The 24,519-nt window shown below is 40.8% G+C and overlaps 1 protein-coding gene across 1 annotated transcript; it reads left to right on the top strand.

The window, feature by feature from the left end:
• The first annotated feature begins 24 nt into the window (after positions 1–24).
• hspa4b (heat shock protein 4b) lies at positions 25–22,896 on the top strand. The gene is made up of 19 exons (XM_047354531.1): positions 25–331; positions 1,556–1,613; positions 1,837–1,977; positions 3,558–3,680; positions 8,938–9,037; positions 9,174–9,307; positions 10,208–10,452; positions 10,540–10,616; positions 10,701–10,852; positions 10,959–11,065; positions 11,160–11,293; positions 11,818–12,002; positions 19,933–20,028; positions 20,234–20,389; positions 20,466–20,591; positions 20,708–20,815; positions 20,895–21,014; positions 22,090–22,251; positions 22,337–22,896. The coding sequence occupies exons 1-19, from the start codon at positions 225–227 to the stop codon at positions 22,541–22,543; spliced, it is 2,538 nt and encodes an 845-aa protein (XP_047210487.1). The 5' UTR covers positions 25–224; the 3' UTR covers positions 22,544–22,896.
• The last annotated feature ends 1,623 nt before the right edge of the window (positions 22,897–24,519 follow it).

The following is a 24,519-nucleotide window of genomic DNA, read 5'->3' on the forward strand; positions in this document are numbered from 1 at the left end:
CATTGGTCGACGATCTGTCAGAAAATTCCTGAACGCTCTCACGCAGATCCGCCGGCGTACCGCACCGCATGCTGCTGTTGCTTAGTTTCATGGAACAAGAGCAAGGGTGGATCAACGTCTGTTGACTTTAAGCCACCAGAGCTGCTACTTTTGATATTAGCATCTTACTTTATTTTTTGAATCCTCCTTATAACTCTATAGCGGTTTAGCTAGTTAGCGAAAACATGTCCGTTGTAGGTTTTGACGTCGGGTTTATGAACTGCTATGTAGCAGTAGCCAGAGCCGGAGGGATTGAAACTGTCGCTAATGAATACAGCGACCGATGTACACCGTAAGTACGAGTACTCACATATTCAATTAGGATTTTTGGTCATACTGCTTAAATGTGTATAAGTGCTGAACATAAATGAAGGGGCTGGGGGGTTTCTTTTACAGTTCATCATAACAATGTATGAAGCTAATCTGGCTACATTGCTAGTTAGCATGCTAACAGATTTCACAACAGGAAATGTTGAGGCATGTCAGTGCTAAAGCTAACGCTAGCTAAGTCGAATGTATTGTCGTATAAAGGAATATTTCCTCGTCTGTGTATGTTGTTAAAATGTGAATTAAACTCTAAATATAATACGCATGTTGTAGATAATAGATGGGTAGGTAATTGACGGGCCCAATCAGGTGATGCAGGCAGGCATAAATAGCACATGATGAGAGGAGGCCGGTTGCTTCCTTCTGTCAAAACCCGCGAGCATTCCGTTGTTTCTCCCTTTTATCACGCAGACCCTTTCAGTTTCCACAGGGAAAACTACAAGCGCACAACTGTTGTAGAACTTGGCTGCAGATCAGTAAATCATAAACTTAAAGAGTTAAAAAATTTCGGAGTACAATTTCAAGGTTGGTAGACGTCTAGAAACCTGGCTTTTTTGCCCAAATTTCTTCAGCTTGTTTTGTTATTCTTCTCCTTTGTTTTTGTACCGTCTGAATTGTTTTAGGCTTCTGATAAATTCAGTTCTATTGTTTTAGCAAAACTGCTAATGTATGTCGTAGTTTATTTTAAATTACTTGTTTGATGAAACTACACAAAACCTATGTTTTTACTAGGCAAAGTTGACAATTTGAAAATTTGGAGGAAAAATGCCATTGTATCATTAGTAATTACGCGAATCTATAAGCATCCCAATTTGACCCAGTGTTTTTTAATGACTGGAATAATTTTCAGTCATTAATGAATTTGTCTATCCTGTGAGCCAGGGAAAATATTACCATGCTAATTACAGCTGGCTGACTAGAAGAGCGCAGCAACAAGCTGGGGAGGGGCAGTGCTGTGTTACTCTTATCTCCTTACAACCAAAAACAAAAGCTCTGGCCTAGCAGTTTCTCTTGCATCGCTCTAACAGGTCTTTAAATCAGTGGAACGGAAATATTAGAAACTTTTAACAAGTTACTCACCACAACCTTTAAGAACGTTTGTTATAAATGACCCATGTTATTTTTTTTTAACATAAAATGAAAATTTAAGAGAAAATTTCATTCCTTTATTTTCTTTTTTTTAATGTAGAGCGTGTGTTTCATTTGGACCCCGGAATCGATCTATTGGTGCAGCTGCAAAAAGTCAGGTATGTTTTACTAAGAAGCTCTAGAGCCACTCGGCACATGATTATTGAAGTGACAAAATAGAAGGGTTGTTTTTCGTCTCTAGCGGACTGAGAACAATACTGAACATGGGTACAGTAGACTTCCTCTTCAGCACAGACACGTCAAAACAGTAAAGCCATAAATTGCTAACTCGAATTGTTCCCAGGGCTAACAGAGGGTTACCTCTTCTATTTATCTTAATAGGTTGTCACAAACTGCAAGAATACAGTCCAAGGGTTCAAGAAGTTTCACGGCAGAGCCTTTTCAGACCCGTATGTCCAGTCCCTCAAAAGCAGTCTGGTCTATGACATTGCACAGATGCCGACAGGAACGACAGGCATCAAGGTAAGAGAAAACCTTGTGGTGGCCACGTCTTTTATTTCATATTCATTCATCTGCAGTATCAGCAGATTTTGTTGACCAAGCAGTCAAAAACCTTTTGTAAAATTGTGAATACAGAGAGAAATATTTCACTGAAAGATTATGACATCTTTTTGCCATTCCCATATCTAATTAACTTTCATGAAGTAAATAATTGTGAGCAGATGACTTTTTTTAATGACCTTCAGCTGCAGTGAGTGGGTTTAAAAAGTGACTGGACTCTTGTTGAAATGTAAAAATCTAACCATGATATATCATTTAAAAGCTTTTCAGCCCTCCTCTGGTGACCCCACGTGTTCTAAATTCTGGCTAGTCTATTTCAAAACACTGTTTTCCTTTAGTTAAAGCTATTGGATGCGTGGTTGGATTCACTGTGATACTAAAAAAATGAAATCGTTCTGCATCTCCAGCTTTCTAGCTGAAGGTTTTGGATAAAAAGCTGATTATTTGGAACAGTTGTAAATCTATCCACCTTGCTGAAAAGTCTAGTTTCACCTGAAGAACAGAAAAAAACATAATCCTGCCACCACCATGTTCCACAGAGGGGTTTTTGTTTTTTTTTGGTGATGTGCCATTTTTGTGCCACATTTGGCCAAAGGATCAGGTTTGTTTTAATCAGACTGAAACACATTCTCCCACATGACTTTGGGAAGTTTAAGCCTGGATGTTTTCTTTGGAAGAAAAGGTCCGTCTTTTTCTACTTCTAGATACACTATAAAGAAGATTGTTGTCACATGTACTGCATGCCAATAAGATGTTTAGCATGTTGGATTGAGTCTCACTGCAGGGGATGTTCACTCTGACACAGATTTTAGTGCCTCGGATGACACCGTTACGCATAAAAGAGAGAAAGAAGTGAAGAAAATTGGTATTTATTGCAACTGATTTAGTCAGGGCAGATTTTGGAAGTAATATTGCTGTCCTGTGGTTTTCTAATATAAAGCAGACCTATTCTGTTTTTATTTTGTACTGTTCTTCTGACTGATGTGTTTGCACAATTAAATGATGCTTTGCTGGGCTTCACCATATCAGGAAAATGTGGTACTAGTGCTGAAAATTGCAAACATCCCACATTTTTCTGACTCATTTCTTTCTTTGTCATTGAAAAGTGTCCTGACCACTCTTTTATCTCACCACTATAAATATATATCAGATGTGGACATTGAGGGCTGTTAGACTCCATCCAGATGGCCTAATGTCTCATTGAAATGCTGTTTGAATACATGGCACCTAAAGTATAGTATCCTACCAGAAAGCATTCCTCTGTGATTGGGATATCACACAGTAATATTGCGATGATGCCTTTGAGTCAATATATTGTGCAGCTCTTATTCTTTGGAACCTCTCTACAAACTGTGGGTTTAGCTAATAATGCAGATGTCAGGAAAATGCTGACATCTGCATCAGTTCTGTGTGGTTCTAATCATATTAGTTTCTCTTCTATTAAGCCACACTTTCAACTGGAATCATTCACTCTCACTAATGCTAATGTGGGTCCGAGTTGTTTAGAGAAACATCACGCTGTTCTGCTTCCGTTACCAAAGGTGATGTACATGGAGGAGGAGAAGGTGTTCAGCATTGAGCAGGTCACTGCCATGCTGCTGACCAAGCTAAAGGAGACGGCTGAGAGTGCACTGAAGAAGCCTGTGGCAGACTGCGTTGTCTCCGTAAGTTACCTCTGACACACCCGTTACCCCACCTTAGCTCTTTCACTTGATTTGACTTGTCGGGAAGTTTTCACTTGTACAACAATTTGGTCTTGTTGGGATTATCATTATTGATTAATTAATATTTATCAAGAATTATAATTAAAAATCATAATTTGAGAAAATTAATTTCTTAACCAAAAATCCTCATTTATGAATCGAAACCAGAGATGTGCTCTGGTGTTGTAATTGTGGCCCAAAGCCCTTGATAATTACAATTATTAAATTCTCAGTAATAACTGATAACTATTATTAGATGTCACTGTTTAATCAACCGTTTCTGCTGAAACGTGGGGAACTTTAACCTTATTTTGACTGACGAATCACTCTTGCACAAAATAAACACAAAGCCTTCTCTTTATCTACGTGAATATTTATTAAATCAACAGCCCTGATACAACTCGCTCTTCCGATTCAATAATCTTCACCTCATCAAACATGCAAAGTTCTACACCAAAGGGTAAAATATCTAACTAAACAAAATAAAACAGCATTTAGTGTGTATGAAATCAAACCAGCAGTTATGGCAAAATACAAAAGGAATATGGTTGAACGAAGCTTGGGGAGGCCACTCCCAAAGTGTAGCTCAGTTACTGTAAGTCATAAAACATCCCCCACCGCTGGGGAGTCCGAGCACACAAAGGGTTGTAAAACTTTTCGCGGCAACTAATAAACATGAAGTTGAAGACAAAGAAAATGGTTGGTTTTCACAATGAAGTTATTATAGCAGTTCGATTTTACATCACACTTGCGCTCAGGTGTTCGCACAGTAAAAACACAACTTGCGAGATTCGGCGGCCTCAGAGATCCACAGTAATCAAGTTTCAATTTCAATAACGTAAGGCATGCACATACAATTTAGAACACATTAGACTACAAGTGGCGATCCTAAATCGCCCTAAAATCTTACTCTATCCTGCCCAAGATATTTCTAATAAAGAAATAAAATAGAAAAAATAAAGAACGAAATTACCTGGTGGTGTCTCTCCTGGATCAGAGGAGAGGAGAGAGAAGAGGGGAAAGAGTTTCCACGCATCTGTGGGTAACTCAGGAGATCGGTCTGTCCTCGTCTTTTTCAGCCTCCTTGGCAGAAAGGTGAAAAATATGACGGACCGTCACTAGTCGACTGGAACAAAAAAAAACGGAGGAAAATTGCGTCTCCTTGAAAACTACGTGTTTTTTTTTTTGTTTTTTTTGGTTACGTGTTAAATCCACGTCCTCGATCGGTAAAGTAAAGTTTCCTGGTCTTCTTATCCCAGGAACCTCTTTTATGAGTTTGTTCTCGTTGGCCAACGGGGAGAATGAATGAAAGTCCACGTGGGATTTTCTTCTCCAGAATGATGCACTTCAGATGCCGGTAACCGCGTCTCGGTTCCAAACTGAAAAGCCATGGTGGGCGTCTCCGGTGCCCTTACATAGTCCACTGTGATGTCAGAGCTGTGACGCCCCGTCCTATCAGTCGCGGTGCCCGCTGGGATTATCCTGGGGTACAAAATGGCTGATGGCGCCGGAAGGCCTGGTGGCGTCTAGCAACGTGTAAATGCTCCAATATTCAGCAAAACATGGTCCAACTGTCTGTTGCCCTATTTTTTTTGTTTGACTCTTAGCAGTGAACTCCCATTGGAGGTTTTATGTTCATTATATGTCAAAATAATGAGCCTACAATGCTTTCAGAAGTATCTCTATTATGTTGCAATCTGAATGTGCTGTAGATTTCCCTTGCTCAAAGTTGGGAATCACCAGTTTTTATTGAATGCACCATCAGTGCTTTACAAAGAGCTCTCATAATGAAGATAACTTCTCGTCTAAGGATCACGGCTTTTTATTTTTTCTGACTGAAACGTCTTTCCTCTCTCTTTAACACACACACACAAGAGCTACTGATGCAGATGTCTTTAAATCCATTCTAGCCACACTTTTCCACAGAGTTTGGTGTGATTCTGTTTTTAAACTGCATCTGTCACAAACCACCTGAGAATCATAAAGTTGTAATCGTGTGATTTCATGTTTTTTAGTCGCATTCTGGACTCTGCTGCTGTGGGTGGTGATCTGTCTCCTTAACTCACTGGATCTCCATGTATGACTGAATATAAATGAAGTTTGCAAACAAGTATTCCTGCTGTACAAGTGGAAATGAACAGATTTAACTAGGTTTGGAGGACTCCTAGGAGTATTTTATCTATTTCCATATGGTGGAGTCAGTGGACTTTATTTACATAAACAGCTCAACTTTGTACCACACACTTGAAATGCATACAGCTGAAACCCAGGGTGAAGGGTTCTGTGAAATGAGGTTCCGGAGTAGTGGAGGAATGTTCTGGGTCACGTATTTAAACTGCAACTTTGGGTATTTTGTCTGGATCTCATGGATTTTGCTGTTTGAGGGGATTCAAACTTGACTGGTTGATTAAAGTCAGTCTAGTGTAGGCTATGTCAACAGTTCCAATCTGTTTTCCGCCCTCGCCACAGCACAGAAACTGCCCTCATAAAAATCTCCAGTGACCTCCTGATGATAGCATTCTCATCCTACTCGACCTCGGTGCAGTTTTCAACACCATCTCTCACACCATCCTACTGGAGCGACTGCGGTTTATTGGAATATCAGGCACACTTCTGGATTGGTTTAAGTCTTATCTCACTGACCACTCAAAATTCATTCAGTTAAATCTGCCAGATCCCAGCTATCTCCACTCTCCTCTGGTGTTCCCCAGGGCTGTGTCCTTGCCCCAATCATATTTATAATTTACCTCCTTGCTCTTGGTCGTTTGCTCCGTAAATTCAGCATCAATTACCACTGTTATGATGATGATACCCAGCTCTACCTTTCCACCAAACCATCCTCTACCGCCCCACCCACTTCCCTTTGTGACTGTTTACAGGAAATGTAAACCTGGTTTTCATCTAATTTTCTCAAACTCAACAGCGACAAAGCAGAAATGATCCTCATTGGGACCAAATCCATCCTCCCAAATCTTTCCACTTTCACCCTCACCATTGACAACTCATCTGTCTCTCCATTCACTGAAGTTAACAGTCTGGGTGTCATATTTGACGGCATTCTATTTTTTCAAAGCCACATCAACAACATCACCCCTCCGCCTACTTTCACCTACAGTACAGACCAAAAGTTTGGACACACCTTCCCATTCAAAGAGTTTTCTTTATTTTCATGACTGAATATTGTAGCTTCACACTGAAGGCATCAAAACTATGAATTAACTCATGTGGAATTATATACTGAACAAAAAAGTGTGAAACAACTGAAAATATGTCTTATATTCTAGGTTCTTCAAAGTAGCCACCTTTTTCTTTGATTACTGCTCCACACACTCTTGGTATTCTGTTGATGTGCTTCAAGAGGTAGTCACCTGAAATGGTTTTCACTTCACAGGTGTGCCCTGTCAGGTTTAATAAGTGGGATTTCAAGCCTTATAAATGGGGTTGGGACCATCAATTGTGTTATGCAGGAGGTGGATACAGTACACAGCTGATAGTCCAACTGAATAGACTGTTAGAATTTGTGTTATGGCAAGAAAAAAGCAGCTAAGTAAAGAAAAACGAGTGGCCATCATTACTTTAAAAAATTAAGGTCAGTCAGTCCGAACAATTGGGAAAACTTTGAAAGTGTCCCCAAGTGCAGTTGCAAAAACCATCAAGCGCTACAAAGAAACTGGCTCACATGAGGACCGCCCCAGGAAAGGAAGACCAAGAGTCACCTCTGCTGCGGACGATAAGTTCATCCGAGTCACCAGCCTCAGAAATCACAGGTTAACAGCAGCTCAGATTAGAGAACAGGTCAATGCCACACAGAGTTCTAGCAGCAGACACATCTCTAGAACAACTGTTAAGAGGAGACTGTGTGAATCAGGCCTTCATGGTAAAATAGCTGCTAGGAAACCACTGCTGAGGACAAGCAACAAGCAGAAGAGACTTGTTTGGGCTAAAGAACGCAAGGAATGGACATTAGACCCGTGGAAATCTGTGCTTTGGTCTGATGAGTCCAAGTTTGAGATCTTTGGTTCCAACCACCGTGTCTTTGTGTGGCGCAGAAGAGGTGAACGGATGGACTCTACATGCCTGGTTCCCACCGTGAAGCATGGAGGAGGAGGTGTGATGGTGTGGGGGTGCTTTGCTGGTGACACTGTTGGGGATTTATTCAAAATTGAAGGCATATGGAACCAGCATGGCTACCACAGCATCTTGCAGCAGCATGCTATTCCATCCGGTTTGTGTTTTGGAAGCTCATCAACAGAATGCCAAGAGTGTGTGGAGCAGTAATCAAAGCAAAAGGTGGCTACTTTGAAGAACCTAGAATATAAGACATATTTTCAGTTGTTTCACACTTTTTTGTTCAGTATATAATTCCACATGTGTTAATTCATAGTTTTGCTTTCAGTGTGAAGCTACAATATTCATAGTCATGAAAATAAAGAAAACTCTTTGAATGAGAAGGTGTGTCCAAACTTTTGGTCTGAACTGTATGTAATATTAGTCGCCTCTGCCCATCCCTCACTCCAGCCACCGCTGCAATCCTGGTCCACACTCTGGTCACATCTCCCCTGGACTACTGTAACTGTCTTCTCTTTGGTCTCTCCCATAAATCCACTAAAACTCCAGCTGGTCCAGAACACTGATGCCCTGGTTATCTCCAGAGCATCACCCACCAGTCACGTTCACCTGTATTTCAACAGCTCTATTGGCTCCCAATCAGATTCCACCTGGACTTCAAAATCTTGCTCTATACATTTAAGGCCATCAATCACCTCGCTCTTTTATATCTTTCTGACATCCACATTAATACTCCCTCCCGGTCTCTAAGGTCAGCCTCCTCTATCAACTTCTTGGTGGTTCCTGCTCGTCTGACCACCGTGGGATTCAGGGCCTTTAGCTGATCCGCTGCTCGCCTCTGGAACGTCCTCCCTCCTGACATCAGAAACAACAGCACTTTCTCCCTTTTCAAATCCCAACTAAAAACTCATCTGTTTAAACAAGCATTTTTACCCTGATCAAGTGCCGTGGTCCTTCTTATATCGTCTTCGTATTCCTTTTATTCTTATTTTTTTGTTGTTTTTTTGTGTTTATTGGTTTTTATTTTGTAAGGTTACCTTGAGTGCCCTGAAAGGTGCCTTAAATAAAATGTATTATTATTATGTTATTGGGGGGAAAAAAAAGAATACAAATGTTGTTCCGCTGTAAATGATGTTTTCGTTGTGTTCAGGTTCCTTGCTACTACACCGACGCTGAGAGGAGATCAGTGATGGATGCAGCTCAGATCGCTGGACTCAACTGCCTGAGGCTTATGAATGAAACAACTGCAGGTTTGTTATAAGGCTTCAGGTCAGGAAGTTATCTCTGGGAGGATTAGACTTTATCCGCTATTATTGGGGTCGCAGCTTCACTTTCATGTCAGCCTTTATTCTCTTTACTCACCGACAATTTTTTTTATTCCTACAGTTGCATTGGCATATGGGATTTATAAACAGGATCTCCCTGCTCCCGAGGAGAAAGCCAGGAATGTTGTGTTTGTGGACCTGGGCCACTCTGGATATCAGACATCAGTGTGTGCTTTTAATAAGGGCAAGCTCAAGGTACGATTTAAACAAAACATCACATGTGAGTTTTTATATAGCTCACTTTTAGAAATGCTCCAAAAAAATTGGTTGGTGGCTAGAGTCAGAAAGTTTTCAACCTGATCAGCCTCACTTCTAACTAGCAGGTCGAAAACCGAAACAAAATCCTGTTTTTTTTGTTTTGGTTTTTTTTACTGCTCAGTGAATGTGGCATACGCTCCCAGGTCGCACGGAGGATGCCTCTCTTCTGTTTGAGAGCCAATACTGAAGTAATAGTCCATGTTGGCCGTTTACAGTATCAGTGATGTACTTAATATGAAGTTGAGTAAAGCACCGACATGCACGACTCTTTTTGAAAACGAGCTGTATTTTCTCAAACATGTTGAGATAAATCATCTGATCAGGCTTTGAGATGGTGAGAGAGACCCAGACTTTCAGCAGATAACAGGAAGGCTGAATGGTATACAGCAGGGTTGTTGTGGTTATTGTTTTCAAATTTCAACCTCTATTATGGACTATTTATGGAAATGTTAAGAAAAGTATCTGTTTTCTCCAGGGGTTATAGGCTGGTGTGTAGGTAATGCTAGGCGCAAAAAAAAACCCCAGCTAAATGAGATGCTGAAAACAGTTTAAAATGTCAACTTTAATCAATTTCTGTGTTTTTAAAATGTTAATAAAAACTGTGTTACAGCAACTGATGTCTCATGCATACAGTGAGATGCGGCATCTCTTCCTGATATAAATAATTCTAATAAATTATTATGACTGCAGGAAGACTAGAAGAAATGCAGTTCTGATATGATCTTGTATCACAGTTTATATTAAAGCTTATACTGAAGCTTAAAAAGAACTGAAGATGAAAACTGATCTTTGCCTCTTTTACCCACTTCATTTATTCTCGCAAACATCTCATCTCAGGTCCTTGCCACAGCCTGTGATCAGCTGTTGGGAGGAAAGGATTTCGACGGAGTCTTGGTGAACCATTTCTGCGAAGAATTTGGGAAGAAGTACAAACTTGATGTAAAATCCAAGCCCAGGGCTCTGGTGAGGCTCTACCAGGAGTGCGAAAAGCTGAAGAAACTGATGAGCGCCAACTCCTCTGACCTGCCGTTGAACATCGAGTGCTTCATGAACGACATCGACGTATCTGCACACCTGAACAGGTAGACCAATAACAAATGCTTCTTCGTCGTCGCGCTCGTTGTTCAAGCCTTCACTGCTTATGTAATGTTCCTTTTGTCTTGCCCAAGGGGTCAGTTCGAAGAGATGTGTGTTGGTATTTTGGCCCAAGTCGAACCTCCTCTGCAGAGCCTGTTAGAACAAGCCAGTGAGTAAAATTTCACTGAATGACCTGCTGAATCATTTCAGGAGAATGAGCTTGAAACCTTTTTTTCCTGTTTTCTTTGAAAAGAGCTGAAAAAGGAAGACATCTATGCAGTAGAGATAGTTGGTGGAGCTTCCAGAATCCCAGCTGTCAAAGAGAGGATCAGCAAATTCTTCGGGAAGGAGTTGAGCACCACCCTGAATGCTGATGAAGCAGTGGCCAGAGGATGTGCCCTGCAGGTACATTACGCTAAGCTTTTGCAGCTGGTCTCAACTTGTTTCTGCATCTGTTTGAGTGGAGAGTGCGTCACCAGATAAACTGATGAGGTAACCTTTATTCCCACAGTGTGCAATACTTTCCCCTGCCTTCAAAGTCAGGGAATTTTCCATCACAGACGTCGTTCCGTATCCAGTCTCTCTGAAGTGGCATTCGGCTGCAGAGGAAGGTCTAAGGTAAAATAACAGCCAAAAACAAACTAGTAACAATTGAAGTTGATTTCATCTGCTTTAGGTTTCCATTTATCATAGTTCTGACCTATTATTTCAGCGACTGCGAGGTGTTTCCTAAGAACCATGCAGCACCGTTCTCCAAAGTACTCACCTTCTACCGGAAGGAGCCTTTCTCTTTGGAGGCCTACTACAGCAGTCCTAATGAGCTGCCTTATCCTGATCCTACTATAGGTGAGGAATTCTGTTATATCTTTGTCAACCTGAAAGCATTTCCAGGGTCATACACAGCCTGGACTAGTTTGAAATTAGTCAGTTTTATCCTGGTCTGGATAAATATGAAAAAAGAAAATAACAGTATGGAAAAGATGGATTCTTCTTCCTCTTTCATGTACTCACTTCTGCTGGTCCGCTCTTCTTTCCTTCCTTTCTTCTTTTCTTCCTCCCTTTCTCTTATCCTTTCTCATGTCCTTCTTTCTTTGTTCCTTCCCTGCATCCTTCCTTCCTTGCATCCTTTCTTTCATCTGTCCTTCCTTATGTCTTCCTTTCTTTCAGTTTGGGATTTTTGCGGATTCCATATTTAAAGTCTGATCTTTGAACTTTTCTATATTTTACAATGAACACGAAGGGCTGAGAACTCTGGAAAATGAAGAAGAATGGAATATTTATATGAAAATTGTGTAGGAATCCTGTATTTCCTGTCTTGTACTCACAATTTTTAATCACACAGTGGTGTTTTTTTTTTCTTTCTCTTCCAGGCCAGTTTCTGATCCAGAAGGTTGTCCCACAGGCATCAGGAGAGAGCTCAAAGGTGAAAGTCAAGGTCCGGGTGAATATTCACGGTATCTTCAGCGTTTCCAGCGCCTCCCTGGTTGAAGTGCAGAAGTCCGATGAGGCAGAGGAGCCCATGGAAACGGAGCAGGCTTCTGACAAAGATGGAGAGGTACTGCAATTAAACAACCAGCATTTTTCAGAAGCAGTTCTACTTTTCGTTAAGATCGCTTAGAGCTACTCTCCTCACATTAAATATCCAAAATTATTCATAGCCTTTTTAGTACTCAATGGTGGCTATAACAAGGCAATTCAAGTTTATTTATGTAGCACATTTCAGTAGCAAGACAATTCAATTCAGTTTTATTTATATAGCGCCAATTGACAACACATGTTGTCTCAAGGCACTTCACAAACGTCAGGTACATACATTCCAATTAATCCTAACAATTGAACAGTGCAGTCAGTCAGTTAGTTATTTATTCAAATTGGATAAAACGTTTTTCTGTCTAAAGAAACCCAGCAGATTGCATCGAGTCAGTGACTTGTAGCAGTTACTCCTCCCGGATGAGCATGTAGAGACAGTGGACAGTCACTGGCATTGACTTTGCAGCAATCCCTCATACTGAGCATGCATGTAGCGACAGTGGAGAGGAAAAACTCCCTTTTAACAGGAAGAAACCTCCAGCAGAACCAGGCTCAGTGTGAGCGGCCATCTGCCACGACCGACTGGGGGTTTGAGAGAACAGAGCAGAGAACAAAGAAGCACTGATCCAGGAGTACTTTCTATGGGAAGGAAAAGTAAATGTTAATGGATGTAGCTCCTTTAGTCGTTTCACCTAGAAAGAAAGAACAGATAAACTCTGAGCCAGTTTTCAAGGTTAGAGTCTGAAGGAGAGCACATATAATTACTTAAAGTAAAAGCTCAGTCAATTGCTATATCTAGGAGAGAGAAAGGGTTAAACACTGAAAGACAGGGCCAAGCTTGGACAATGCCCCTCTCCAGAAAGGTGTCACATAGACACAGAGTCAGGCCAGGTGTAGTTTCTAGGAAGAGAAAAGAGAGAGAACAAAGTTAAAAGCTGAAATAACAGCAAATAATGCAAAATTGGAGAGTAGTGTGAGAATGTAGCGAAGAGGGTGAAAGTGGTCATTATGTCCTCCAGTAGCCTAAGCCTATAGCAGCATAACTACACAGATAGTTTCAGTTCAGATTATTTAGTTAAGCGGCGCTTATTTACAACAATGTCGTCTCAAGGAACCCCACAAAGGGTCCCACTGATGGTCATTGTTATACTAAAAACCACAAGGATTGGGATACCTCCCTCTGTCAGACTGATTATAACCATTGGAAAAGAGAAGGGGTCATACAGGTATAGAAATGGAGGGTGTGTTTGCACCTCAACCATAACTGAGCCGGTTTAGGCTAAACCTGACTCCCCCTTACTCCATCCAACAGGGAGGGAGGAAGGCTCCCTCCCTGATAAACTAAGCCACTCTAACTATAAGCTTTATCAAAAAGGAACGTTTTAATCCTAGCCTTAAAAGTAGACAGGGTGTCCGACCAAAACCGGGAGCTGGTTCCACAGGAGAGGAGCCTGATAACTAAAAGATCTGCCTCCCATTCTACTTCTAGAGACTCTAGGAACCATCAGTAAACCTGCAGTCTGAGAACAAAGTGCTCTGTTAGGAACATATGGAACAATCAGATCTCTGATGTATGATGGAGCTAGATCATTAAGGGCTTTATATGTGAGGAGAAGAATTTTAAATTATATTCTAGGTTTAACAGGGAGCCAATGAAGGGAAGCTAAAGTAGGGGAAATATGATCTTTCTTTTTAATTTTCATCAGAACTCTTGCTGCAGCATTTTGAATCAGCTGAAGGCTTTTAACTGCATTTTGTGGACATCCTGATAGTAAAGAATTACAATAGTCCAGCCTTGAAGTAACAAATGCATGGACTAGTTTTTCAGCATCTCTCCTGGACAGGATATTTCTAATTTTGGAAATGTTCCAGAGATGAAAGAAGGAAATCCTAGAAACCTGTTTAATGTAGGATTTAAATGACATGTCCTGGTCAAAAATAACACCAAGGTTTTTTACTTTATTACCGGAGGTCAATTTAATGCCATCCAGGTTAAGTGATTTAGTAAGCAGTTTCTTTTTTAAAGACTCCGGTCCAAAGACGACAACTTCTGTCTTGTCTGAATTTAGAAACAAAAAATTTAAAGTCATCCAAGTTTTTATATCTTCAAAACATGCTTGTAGTCTATCTAACTGGTTGGGTTCATCAAGATTTATGGATAAGTAAAGCTGAGTATCATCAGCGTAACAGTGAAAATTTATCCTATTCTGCCTGATAATTTGACCTATTGGAAGCATATACAGGTCCTTCTCAAAATATTAGCATATTGTGATAAAGTTCATTATTTTCCATAATGTAATGATGAAAATTTAACATTCATATATTTTAGATTCATTGCACACTAACTGAAATATTTCAGGTCTTTTATTGTCTTAATACGGATGATTGTGGCATACAGCTCATGAAAACCCAAAATTCCTATTTCACAAAATTAGCATATTTCATCCGACCAATAAAAGAAAAGTGTTTTTAATACAAAAAACATCAACCTTCAAATCATCATGTACAGTTATGCACTCAATACTTGGTCGGGAATCCTTTGGCAGAAACGACTGCTTCAATGCGGCGTGGCATGGAGGCAATCAGCCTGTGGCACTGCTGAGGTCTTATGGAGGCCCAGGATGCTTCGATAGCGGCCTTTAGCTCATCCAGAGTGTTGGGTCTTGAGTCTCTCAACGTTCTCTTCACAATATCCCACAGATTCTCTATGGGGTTCAGGTCAGGAGAGTTGGCAGGCCAATTGAGCACAGTGATACCATGGTCAGTAAACCATTTACCAGTGGTTTTGGCACTGTGAGCAGGTGCCAGGTCGTGCTGAAAAATGAAATCTTCATCTCCATAAAGCTTTTCAGCAGATGGAAGCATGAAGTGCTCCAAAATCTCCTGATAGCTAGCTGCATTGACCCTGCCCTTGATAAAACACAGTGGACCAACACCAGCAGCTGACACGGCACCCCAGACCATCACTGACTGTGGGTACTTGACACTGGACTTCTGGCATTTTGGCATTTCCTTCTCCCCAGTCTTCCTCCAGACTCTGGCACCTTGATTTCCGAATGACATGCAGAATTTGCTTTCATCCGAAAAAAGTACTTTGGACCACTGAGCAACAGTCCAGTGCTGCTTCTCCGTAGCCCAGGTCAGGCACTTCTGCCGCTGTTTCTGGTTCAAAAGTGGCTTGACCTGGGGAATGCGGCACCTGTAGCCCATTTCCTGCACACGCCTGTGAACAGTGGCTCTGGATGTTTCTACTCCAGACTCAGTCCACTGCTTCCGCAGGTCCCCCAAGGTCTGGAATCGGCCCTTCTCCACAATCTTCCTCAGGGTCCGGTCACCTCTTCTCGTTGTGCAGCGTTTTCTGCCACACTTTTTCCTTCCCACAGACTTCCCACTGAGGTGCCTTGATACAGGACTCTGGGAACAGCCTATTCGTTCAGAAATTTATTTCTGTGTCTTACCCTCTTGCTTGAGGGTGTCAATAGTGGCCTTCTGGACAGCAGTCAGGTCGGCAGTCTTACCCATGATTGGGGTTTTGAGTGATGAACCAGGCTGGGAGTTTTAAAGGCCTCAGGAATCTTTTGCAGGTGTTTAGAGTTAACTCGTTGATTCAGATGATTAGGTTCATAGCTCGTTTAGAGACCCTTTTAATGATATGCTAATTTTGTGTTGTGAGATAGGAATTTTGGGTTTTCATGAGCTGTATGCCACAATCATCCGTATTAAGACAATAAAAGACCTGAAATATTTCAGTTAGTGTGCAATGAATCTAAAATATATGAATGTTAAATTTTCATCATGACATTATGGAAAATAATGAACTTTATCACAATATGCTAATATTTTGAGAAGGACCTGTATATAGTAAAGAGAATTGGCCCAAGTGCTGAACCCTGTGGTACTCCACAATTAACCCTGGAGTTTAAAGATGATTTATCATTTACATGAACAAACTAGAATCTGTCAGACAGATAAGATTTAAACCAGCCTAGCACTGATTCCCCTGATCCCTACAGCATATTCCAGCCTTTTTAAGAGAATATTATGGTCGACTGTATCAAATGCAGCACTGAGATCTAACAGAACCAGTACAGACACAAGTCCATTATCTGAGGACATAAGAATATCATTAGTGACTTTCAGCGGAGCTGTTTCAGTGCTATGATGAGCTCTGAAACCTGACTGAAACTCTTCAAACAGGTCATTGCTGTGTAAATGCTCATACATTTGATTAGCAACTATTTTCTCAAGAATTTTAGATAAGAATGGAAGATTGGATATAGGTCTGTAATTCTTCAAGTCATCTCGATCAAGCGAAGGTTTCTTAAGTAAAGGTTTAATTACAGCTACCTTAAAAGCCTGTGGTACATATCCATTTACTAAGGATAAATTAATCATATCTAAAATGGGGCTGGTAATCAGAGGGAACACGTCCTGAAATAATTTGGTTGGAATTGGGTCTAACATACAAGTTGAAGGTTTAGATGAAGCTAATATTTCTGATAACTCAGGAAGCTCCACAGGATCAAAACAGTCCAAACACAAATCAGGTTCTGCAGTTATTTCCAATGTTGTCTCACTTGCTGAGGATGAAGTAATCGTCTTCGGGAGTATGTCAATGATTTTATTTTTAATAGAATCAATTTTATTTAAGAAAAATCTCATAAAGTCATGACTGCTAAGAGCTAAGGGAATGGATGCCTCAACAGAGCTATGACTCTGTGTAAGTTTAGCAACTGTACTAAAGAGAAACCTAGGATTATTCTTGTTCTCTGCTATTAATGATGAGAAATAAGCTGTTCTAGCTTGGTGAAGTGTCTTTTTATACAACAGTAGGCTACTTTTCCAGATTAAATAGGAATCCTCTAGATGTGTAGAGCGCAATTTTCTCTCCAATTTTCTAACATTGTGCTTTAAAGTACGCAGATCTACATTCAAACTCAAAGTGCTGTACATGAAAAAAAGAAAAAGACATAATAGGAAAAGTACATTATAGTGGCATAAAGGTAATTAAATAATTAACGAACACAAATAATTAAAGAGAATAAAAAAAGTATAATTAAAATGAAAAGAAAAGATAAAAAATTAAAAATGTATGATAAAATGGTTTATAAACAAATTAAAGGAAAGTTGGACTGAAAACTTAACTAATAATGTTTAGATAGCACAGACAAAGGCCACTCTAAACAAATATGTTTTTAATCTTGATTTGAAGCAACTTAGGGTTTCAGCACTTTTACAGTTTTTTGGGAGTTTATTCCAGATTAGTGGAGCATAAGAACTAAAAGCTGCTTCTGGATCAACTGCAGCTGTCTGATCAACTTTTTAGGCAGACCTGTGAAAACACCGTTGCAGTAATCAGTTCTACTAAAGATGAACCCATGAATTAGTTTTTCAAGGTCCTGCTGAGACATTAGTCCTTTAATCCTGGAGATGTTCTTTAGGTGATAGAAGGCCGACCTTGTTACTACCTTTATGTGCCTCTAAAGGTTCAGGTCTGAGTCCATCACTACATCCAGGTTTTGAGCCTGACTGGTGGTTCCTAGCTGTATTAACTGAAGCTGTGTGCTAACTTTTAAACGCTCTTCCTCTGGTCTAAAGATTATTACTTCAGTTTTGTTTTGATTCAGCTGAAGAAAAGTTAGGCTCATACATGCATTGATTTCTTCTAAGCATTTATCCAGCGCTTCAATGGGTTCATAGTCACCTGGTGACATCGTAACGTATAGCTGTGTGTCGTCTGCATAGTTATGATAACTTACGTTGTTGTTTATTAAAATCTGAGTTAGGGGCAGCATGTAGATATTGAATAGGAGGGGCCCTAAGATGGACCCTTGGGGAACGCCACATGTGATTTTCGTGGTCTCTGATGTAAAGTTACCTACTGACACAAAAACGTCCCTGTCCTTCAAGTAGGATTTTAACCAGTTGAGTGCTGTACCAGAAAGGCCGACCCAGTTTTCCAGGTGCTCTAATAAAATGGAGTGATCAACAGTGTCAAATGCTGCACTAAGGTCCAATAATACCAGCAATGTGGTTCTTCCACAGTCTGCATTTATATGGATGTCTTTGAACACCTTGACAAGAGCAGTCTCTGTACTGTGGTGAGCAGGAAGCCTGACTGGAAGACATCGAAGCGGTTGGTCATTGTTAGGAAGTTGTTTAACTGCTGAAACGCAGCTTTTTCAATTATCCTGCTGATGAAGGGGAGGTTTGATATAGGCCTGTAGTTCTGTAGTAGCAGCTTGTCCAAGTTGCTCTTTTTCAATAGAGGTTTGATGATTGCTGTTTTTAGGGCCTGGGGGAAAACACCTGACAAAAGGGACGTGTTTATTATTTGTGTTAAATCAGATGTTATTACAGGCAAAGCTTTCTTAAGGAAAGCTGTGGGTAAAAGATCGAGACGGCAGAAAGAAGAGCTTAGTTGCTGTACGATTTCTTCTAAGTTTTTGTAGTTTATTTGGTGAAATTGGGAAATTTTGTCAATCAGTTCTAGTTGGAGACAAGATTGTTAAAGGAGGGTTTGTTAACCTCTCGACTGTGGCAAATAGGGCACAAGCTTTATTAATGTTTTTGCTGATGACTGCCACCAAACACTTCTCATACCTACCTATAAGTTTTTTTTTTGCTTTTTTGTCTGAGCCCAGGTATCTTTGACCATTCATTTTTTGTGATGAGTTTCAACTCTTTGAGGTTGGAAGGCCTCTTTGCCGTCACCCTTATCTTTAGCTCCCTCTACAGATTATCCATCAGATTCAAGTTGGGACTCTGGGCGGGCCAGTCCAATATTTTGCTGGCTAACCATTTCTTCAACACTTGAGCTCCATGTGTTGGGTCACCGTCATACTGAGATGTCTAATGTTGCTCAGGACCATGCCTGGTGGTGGTGTTGAGAAACTTGATGTTGTCTTCTTCTTTTCATCGTATTTTTTACTTTAATTAAGCTCCCTGTCCCATTAGCTGAAAAACATCGTTTCCACCACCAAGCTGTGCCCGTACAGGTTTCACTTTTTACTTCTCTCCGCGTCCTCCTGCGATGTTCCACGCTGTGGAACATCTTGGGTTTTTTTATATTTGTACTGTGGCCGCTGGAACCTTTAGATACGGCCTTGTAGCTCTTTACTGAGATGTTAGCTCCCGCATCGCGCAGCTGCAGGCCCTCACTGGGCTCTTTGGGTTTTAGCCATGACCTGCCACCAACTGATGAAAACTGTTTATCCCAATTAATCAGGTAGTGCTTTACAACAGCGTGGACTATTTGGACCAGAAGGATAAAGGAAAGGACACACAGAAGGGCTGGCAAAAGGAACCTCAAATTTTTCCACAGACTATTACAATAAGCAATGTTTATTAATAATTTTAGATCTGCTCTTCACATTAAACGTAATTAGAGCATAAAATGTATTTCTCTTTTTGCTGATATGTATGGCACATTGTTGTATCATGATACACATCTATATCCTTTCCAGTCAAGAAAAATGTTAAATAGTAAATTTAATTAATTAATTAAACCTAAAACTGCCAGAGATATGAATACTTTTGGGCTTAACTGTAAACATTTGAACATAAGAATATTGAACAATTTATTTGTTGTCATTTGAGATTGTAAGCACCTTCATTAACATGGGGCAACATTGAACATTCAGAAACCTCAAAAAAAGAACCATTTTCCACATAAGAGCTTCAGAGCATTTAAGCAATATTCACACGGGACATAATTGGAAACGGTCAACTTTATTTTACATGCCTAACTTGCAGACTGAGCAGCTGACCTAAAGAGAGCAAAACAACTGAACATTTCAGTTTTAAAAGGCAGTTTAGGTGACTTGTTGTTTGCCTAGCTGCTGCTGTGGCGTCGAATGAACTTTAGGTTTTTATATGAAAACCTGGACTCGTCTTTTCTGTGCTGTGCCCCCTTCTTCTGGGACTTGAAGCATGTCATGTTTTTGTGCCTTCAGACTAAGATGCAGACTGATCAGGACGCACAGCCGGCCCAGGGGGACGCTCAGAAACAAACGGAAGACAAGACGCCAAATGAGAATGAAGAAATGGAGGTAAGACGCTCCGTTTTTCTATTAAACTGATTTAAGATTTGGGCTGTTTTGCAGCCAACACATTTCAGAAGCTGAATTTGTTTTATTAATACGAGATTTTTTAGTGTTTGCTCTATGAAATTGTACAATCACCTGTTAAGGCTGTAAATATCTGCATGCATTTGTGATGTTTTATATTATACTTTCTTTTTCTTTCCCTTTTTAGACTAGCACAGAAGAGAACAAAGGTGAGAAAAAGTCCGACCAGCCCCCACAAGCCAAAAAGGCCAAAGTCAAAACAAAAGTGCTGGAGCTTCCCATTGAAAACAGCCCACAGTGGCAGCTAGCGAACGACATGCTCAACCTTTTTGTGGAAAATGAGGTAACTACATGCTCAGCTATTAAACACAGATTGCAGCCATGTTCAGCTGTTACATCTGGTGCTTACGTCTCGACAGGGTAAGATGATCATGCAAGACAAGTTGGAGAAAGAGAGGAACGATGCAAAGAATAATGTAGAGGAGTACGTGTATGACATGAGGGACAAACTGCATGGCCTGCTGGAGAAGTTCGTCAGCGAATCTGTGAGTAAATCACCACCACTTATTTATTTTCCACAGCAGAACACACGTAATATGTTTCAGAAAGTGAAGAGTCAATGTGCCGCTTAAACCTTTAGTAATTATTCTTCCGTTTTTAGGACCGAGACGCTTTGTCATTAAAGCTGGAGGACACTGAAAACTGGCTTTATGAAGATGGAGAGGACCAACCCAAACAGGTTTACATTGACAAACTCGCAGAGCTGAAGGTAAAGACCCTCAGGTTAACGTTGGTCCTCCTCGATGGTCTTGTTGAGATATTGTTTTAAACGAATGCGTTTACTGCAGAAACTTGGGCAGCCCATCATGGACCGGTTTATGGAGGCTGAAGAAAGACCCAAAGCTTTTGAGGAGTTGGGGAAACAAATTCAGCAGTACATGAAATTTGTGGAGGCCTACAAAATGAAGGTGATATAAGAAGCATTTCAGAAAAGACTTGTCTTATTTCTCTTCTCTGCTTTTCACTATAAATCTGTTTAACCTGGAAATTAAATTAGTATTACTCAAGACTTCTAGGCCCCTTAGGTCTGCAGAGACAGATTTTTTTATTATTAAACCTAAAAGTAAAGACAAAAAAAAATTGGTGTCCTCTCTAAATTATGGCCCCAGCCTTCCTAGAGATCTGAGGAGAGCTCGGGATTCCAACTTTTTACAGACAAACTCAAAACATATCTCCTTAGCAAAGCTTTTAATTGATTCTTAATAAAATTTTATGTACATTTTTTTTTGTTTGTTCTTTATTTGACTTTTTTTCTTCAGTTTTTTATTTCACTTTGAGATCTTTATTTAAGTTAGTTCGTCTTCTCTTATTTATTGACCCAACTTGTTTTCAATAGTTTAGTATGTTTATACATTATATCAGTTTGTTTTACTCTTACTTTGCCTTTTATTCTGAACAGAAAACGCACATAAACAGACCACACCTCAGTCACGAGGAGCTCCAAAGAGAATACAATCTTGATTAGGTCAACCGCACATAAAGTTTGCACATTAACACGCAGGCAGTGTTAACCAATCAAACTTGGGTCTAAAGGTTTCCATAAACACGTATTAAGAGAAAAACGCAGCTGAGGACAAGCCGTCTGACTGCATAATGCAGCTTTGTTGTTTATGTCGCCTCATCAGTAGCTCTTTGATGTCTAATCTCCAGCTCCTCAACATGCCTCGCTCTTACGGGCCTTACGGACCTTCTCTGCCCTGCATGTTTTCTGATGTGTTTTGGAAGCTGTGGCTCAGATGAGCCCATGCAACAACTGTAGCCATAAGAGAGTTTGAAGGAAAACACACTTTACTTTTATAAAATGTTCAACAAATGGGAAAAATAAGTTCATACAACTGACATCTAAATATATTGATGTCTACGAATCAGTATAATTGATTATAATCAATGGTCACAGCTCTACAGTTAATTTGACCTTAGCATGGAAACTAATTACATCCCAATAGGTAACTTTTCTTCATTCTTGTTTTATTCTGTTTGCAGGATGAGCAGTACGACCATTTAGATGAGGCAGATGTCACCAAAGTGGACAAACTGAACAACGACGCAATGATCTGGATGAACAGCACCATGAACCAGCAAAGCAAGCACAGCCTAGCTGTAGATGCCCCTGTTAAAGTGAAAGACATCAAAGCAAAAACAAAGGTGAGTCTTTGTATAACTGTGTGCCCTTATTATTTTCATGTGTGAGAATCCGCCGTCTTTGTATCACATTTTGTTTGGTTTACAGGAGCTGTTCTCCACTTGTAACCCTATTGTGACCAAGCCCAAGCCAAAGGTGGAGGTCCCCAAGGAGGAGACGCCTGCAGAGCAGAACGGTCCCGTCGGAGACCAAGAGAAGACCCAGGAGCCGACTGCAGATAAGGGAGCAGCTGAGAACACAGGCAACCCAACCTCAGAAACTACAGAGAACAAGCCTGACATGGACCTTGACTAAAACAGCCACGAGAGCCTCCTGAAGCAAGCTGAACAGGGGCCGATTGAGTCAGACTGAAATGCGGCCTGGCGGTGTTTGTCAAAGCTGGGGACGTGTTTCAGGAACTGCACTTTGAGAGTAAAAAAGCAGACAGGGCAGTGAGCACACTGAGCTTAGCTCATAGTGGCACATCTATCTGACATAGCATGCCCTCTCTCTTTCTGGATGACCTAAATCAAAAGCCAGCTGCAATTACTCTGTTTTGACAATGACCGCTGTACACATGATGATATTTATTTCTGTTGTGTGCTCTGTAACTGTTCTGGTCTGTGTCACAACCTGGTTTTAATAAAGTGGTTGAAAATCTCTCACAACAGTAGCCCTGTCGTACTTCTAAAGACATTTTTAACATGGCACGTTGAAAATTGCTCAGATTTTGGTTGATGCTGAGATAATAAGAGTGTGTGTGTGTCCTGTCGGTATCGGTATGTCAGACTTACGAAATGTGTTTCTCAAAGAACAAATACTTTTCCTCAGCAGGAACGAAGAGGCTGATCAGAGTTGGTAGGAAAGAAGGAGCATACAGGTCGTTCTCAAAAAATTAGCATATTGTTATAAAGTTAATTATTTTCCATAATGTCATGATGAAAATTTAACATTCATATATTTTAGATTCATTGCACACTAACTGAAATATTTCAGGTCTTTTATTGTCTTAATACGGATGATTTTGGCATACAGCTCATGAAAACCCAAAATTCCTATCTCACAAAATTAGCATATTTCATCCGACCAATAAAAGAAAAGTGTTTTTAATACAAAAAACGTCAACCTTCAAATAATCATGTACAGTTATGCACTCAATACTTGGTCAGGAATCCTTTGGCAGAAATGACTGCTTCCATGCGGCGTGGCATGGAGGCAATCAGCCTGTGGCACTGCTGAGGTCTTATGGAGGCCCAGGATGCTTTGATAGCGGCCTTTAGCTCATCCAGAGTGTTGGGTCTTGAGTCTCTCAACGTTCTCTTCACAATATCCCACAGATTCTCTATGGGGTTCAGGTCAGGAGAGTTGGCAGGTCAATTGAGCACAGTGATACCATGGTCAGTAAACCATTTACCAGTGGTTTTGGCACTGTGAGCAGGTGCCAGGTCGTGCTGAAAAATGAAATCTTCATCTCCATAAAGCTTTTCAGCAGATGGAAGCATGAAGTGCTCCAAAATCTCCTGATAGCTAGCTGCATTGACCCTGCCCTTGATAAAACACAGTGGACCAACACCAGCAGCTGACACGGCACCCCAGACCATCACTGACTGTGGGTACTTGACACTGGACTTCTGGCATTTTGGCATTTCCTTCTCCCCAGTCTTCCTCCAGACTCTGGCACCTTGATTTCCGAATGACATGCAGAATTTGCTTTCATCCGAAAAAAGTACTTTGGACCACTGAGCAACAGTCCAGTGCTGCTTCTCTGTAGCCCAGGTCAGGCGCTTCTGCCGCTGTTTCTGGTTCAAAAGTGGCTTGACCTGGGGAATGCGGCACCTGTAGCCCATTTCCTGCACACGCCTGTGCACGGTGGCTCTGGATGTTTCTACTCCAGACTCAGTCCACTGCTTCCACAGGTCCCCCAAGGTCTGGAATCGGCCCTTCTCCACAATCTTCCTCAGGGTCCGGTCACCTCTTCTCGTTGTGCAGCGTTTTCTGCCACACTTTTTCCTTCCCACAGACTTCCCACTGAGGTGCCTTGATACAGCACTCTGGGAACAGCCTATTCGTTCAGAAATTTCTTTCTGTGTCTTACCCTCTTGCTTGAGGGTGTCAATAGTGGCCTTCTGGACAGCAGTCAGGTCGGCAGTCTTACCCATGATTGGGGTTTTGAGTGATGAACCAGGCTGGGAGTTTTAAAGGCCTCAGGTTTTCATGAGTTGTATGCCAAAATCATCCATATTAAGACAATAAAAGACCTGAAATATTTCAGTTAGTGTGCAATGAATCTA

Source organism: Girardinichthys multiradiatus, chromosome 23 (genome assembly GCF_021462225.1).
Source record: "Girardinichthys multiradiatus isolate DD_20200921_A chromosome 23, DD_fGirMul_XY1, whole genome shotgun sequence".
Classification (NCBI taxonomy): Eukaryota; Metazoa; Chordata; class Actinopteri; order Cyprinodontiformes; family Goodeidae; genus Girardinichthys; species Girardinichthys multiradiatus.

Bases quoted from the DNA above. Each gene is read 5' to 3' on its own strand.
- hspa4b (XM_047354531.1), top strand. From the start codon at position 225: ATGTCCGTTGTAGGTTTTGACGTCGGGTTTATGAACTGCTATGTAGCA. The intron at 20,816-20,894 runs GTAAAGACCCTC...CGTTTACTGCAG, and splicing joins ACAAACTCGCAGAGCTGAAG to AAACTTGGGCAGCCCATCAT. The intron at 22,252-22,336 runs GTGAGTCTTTGT...TTTGGTTTACAG, and splicing joins ACATCAAAGCAAAAACAAAG to GAGCTGTTCTCCACTTGTAA.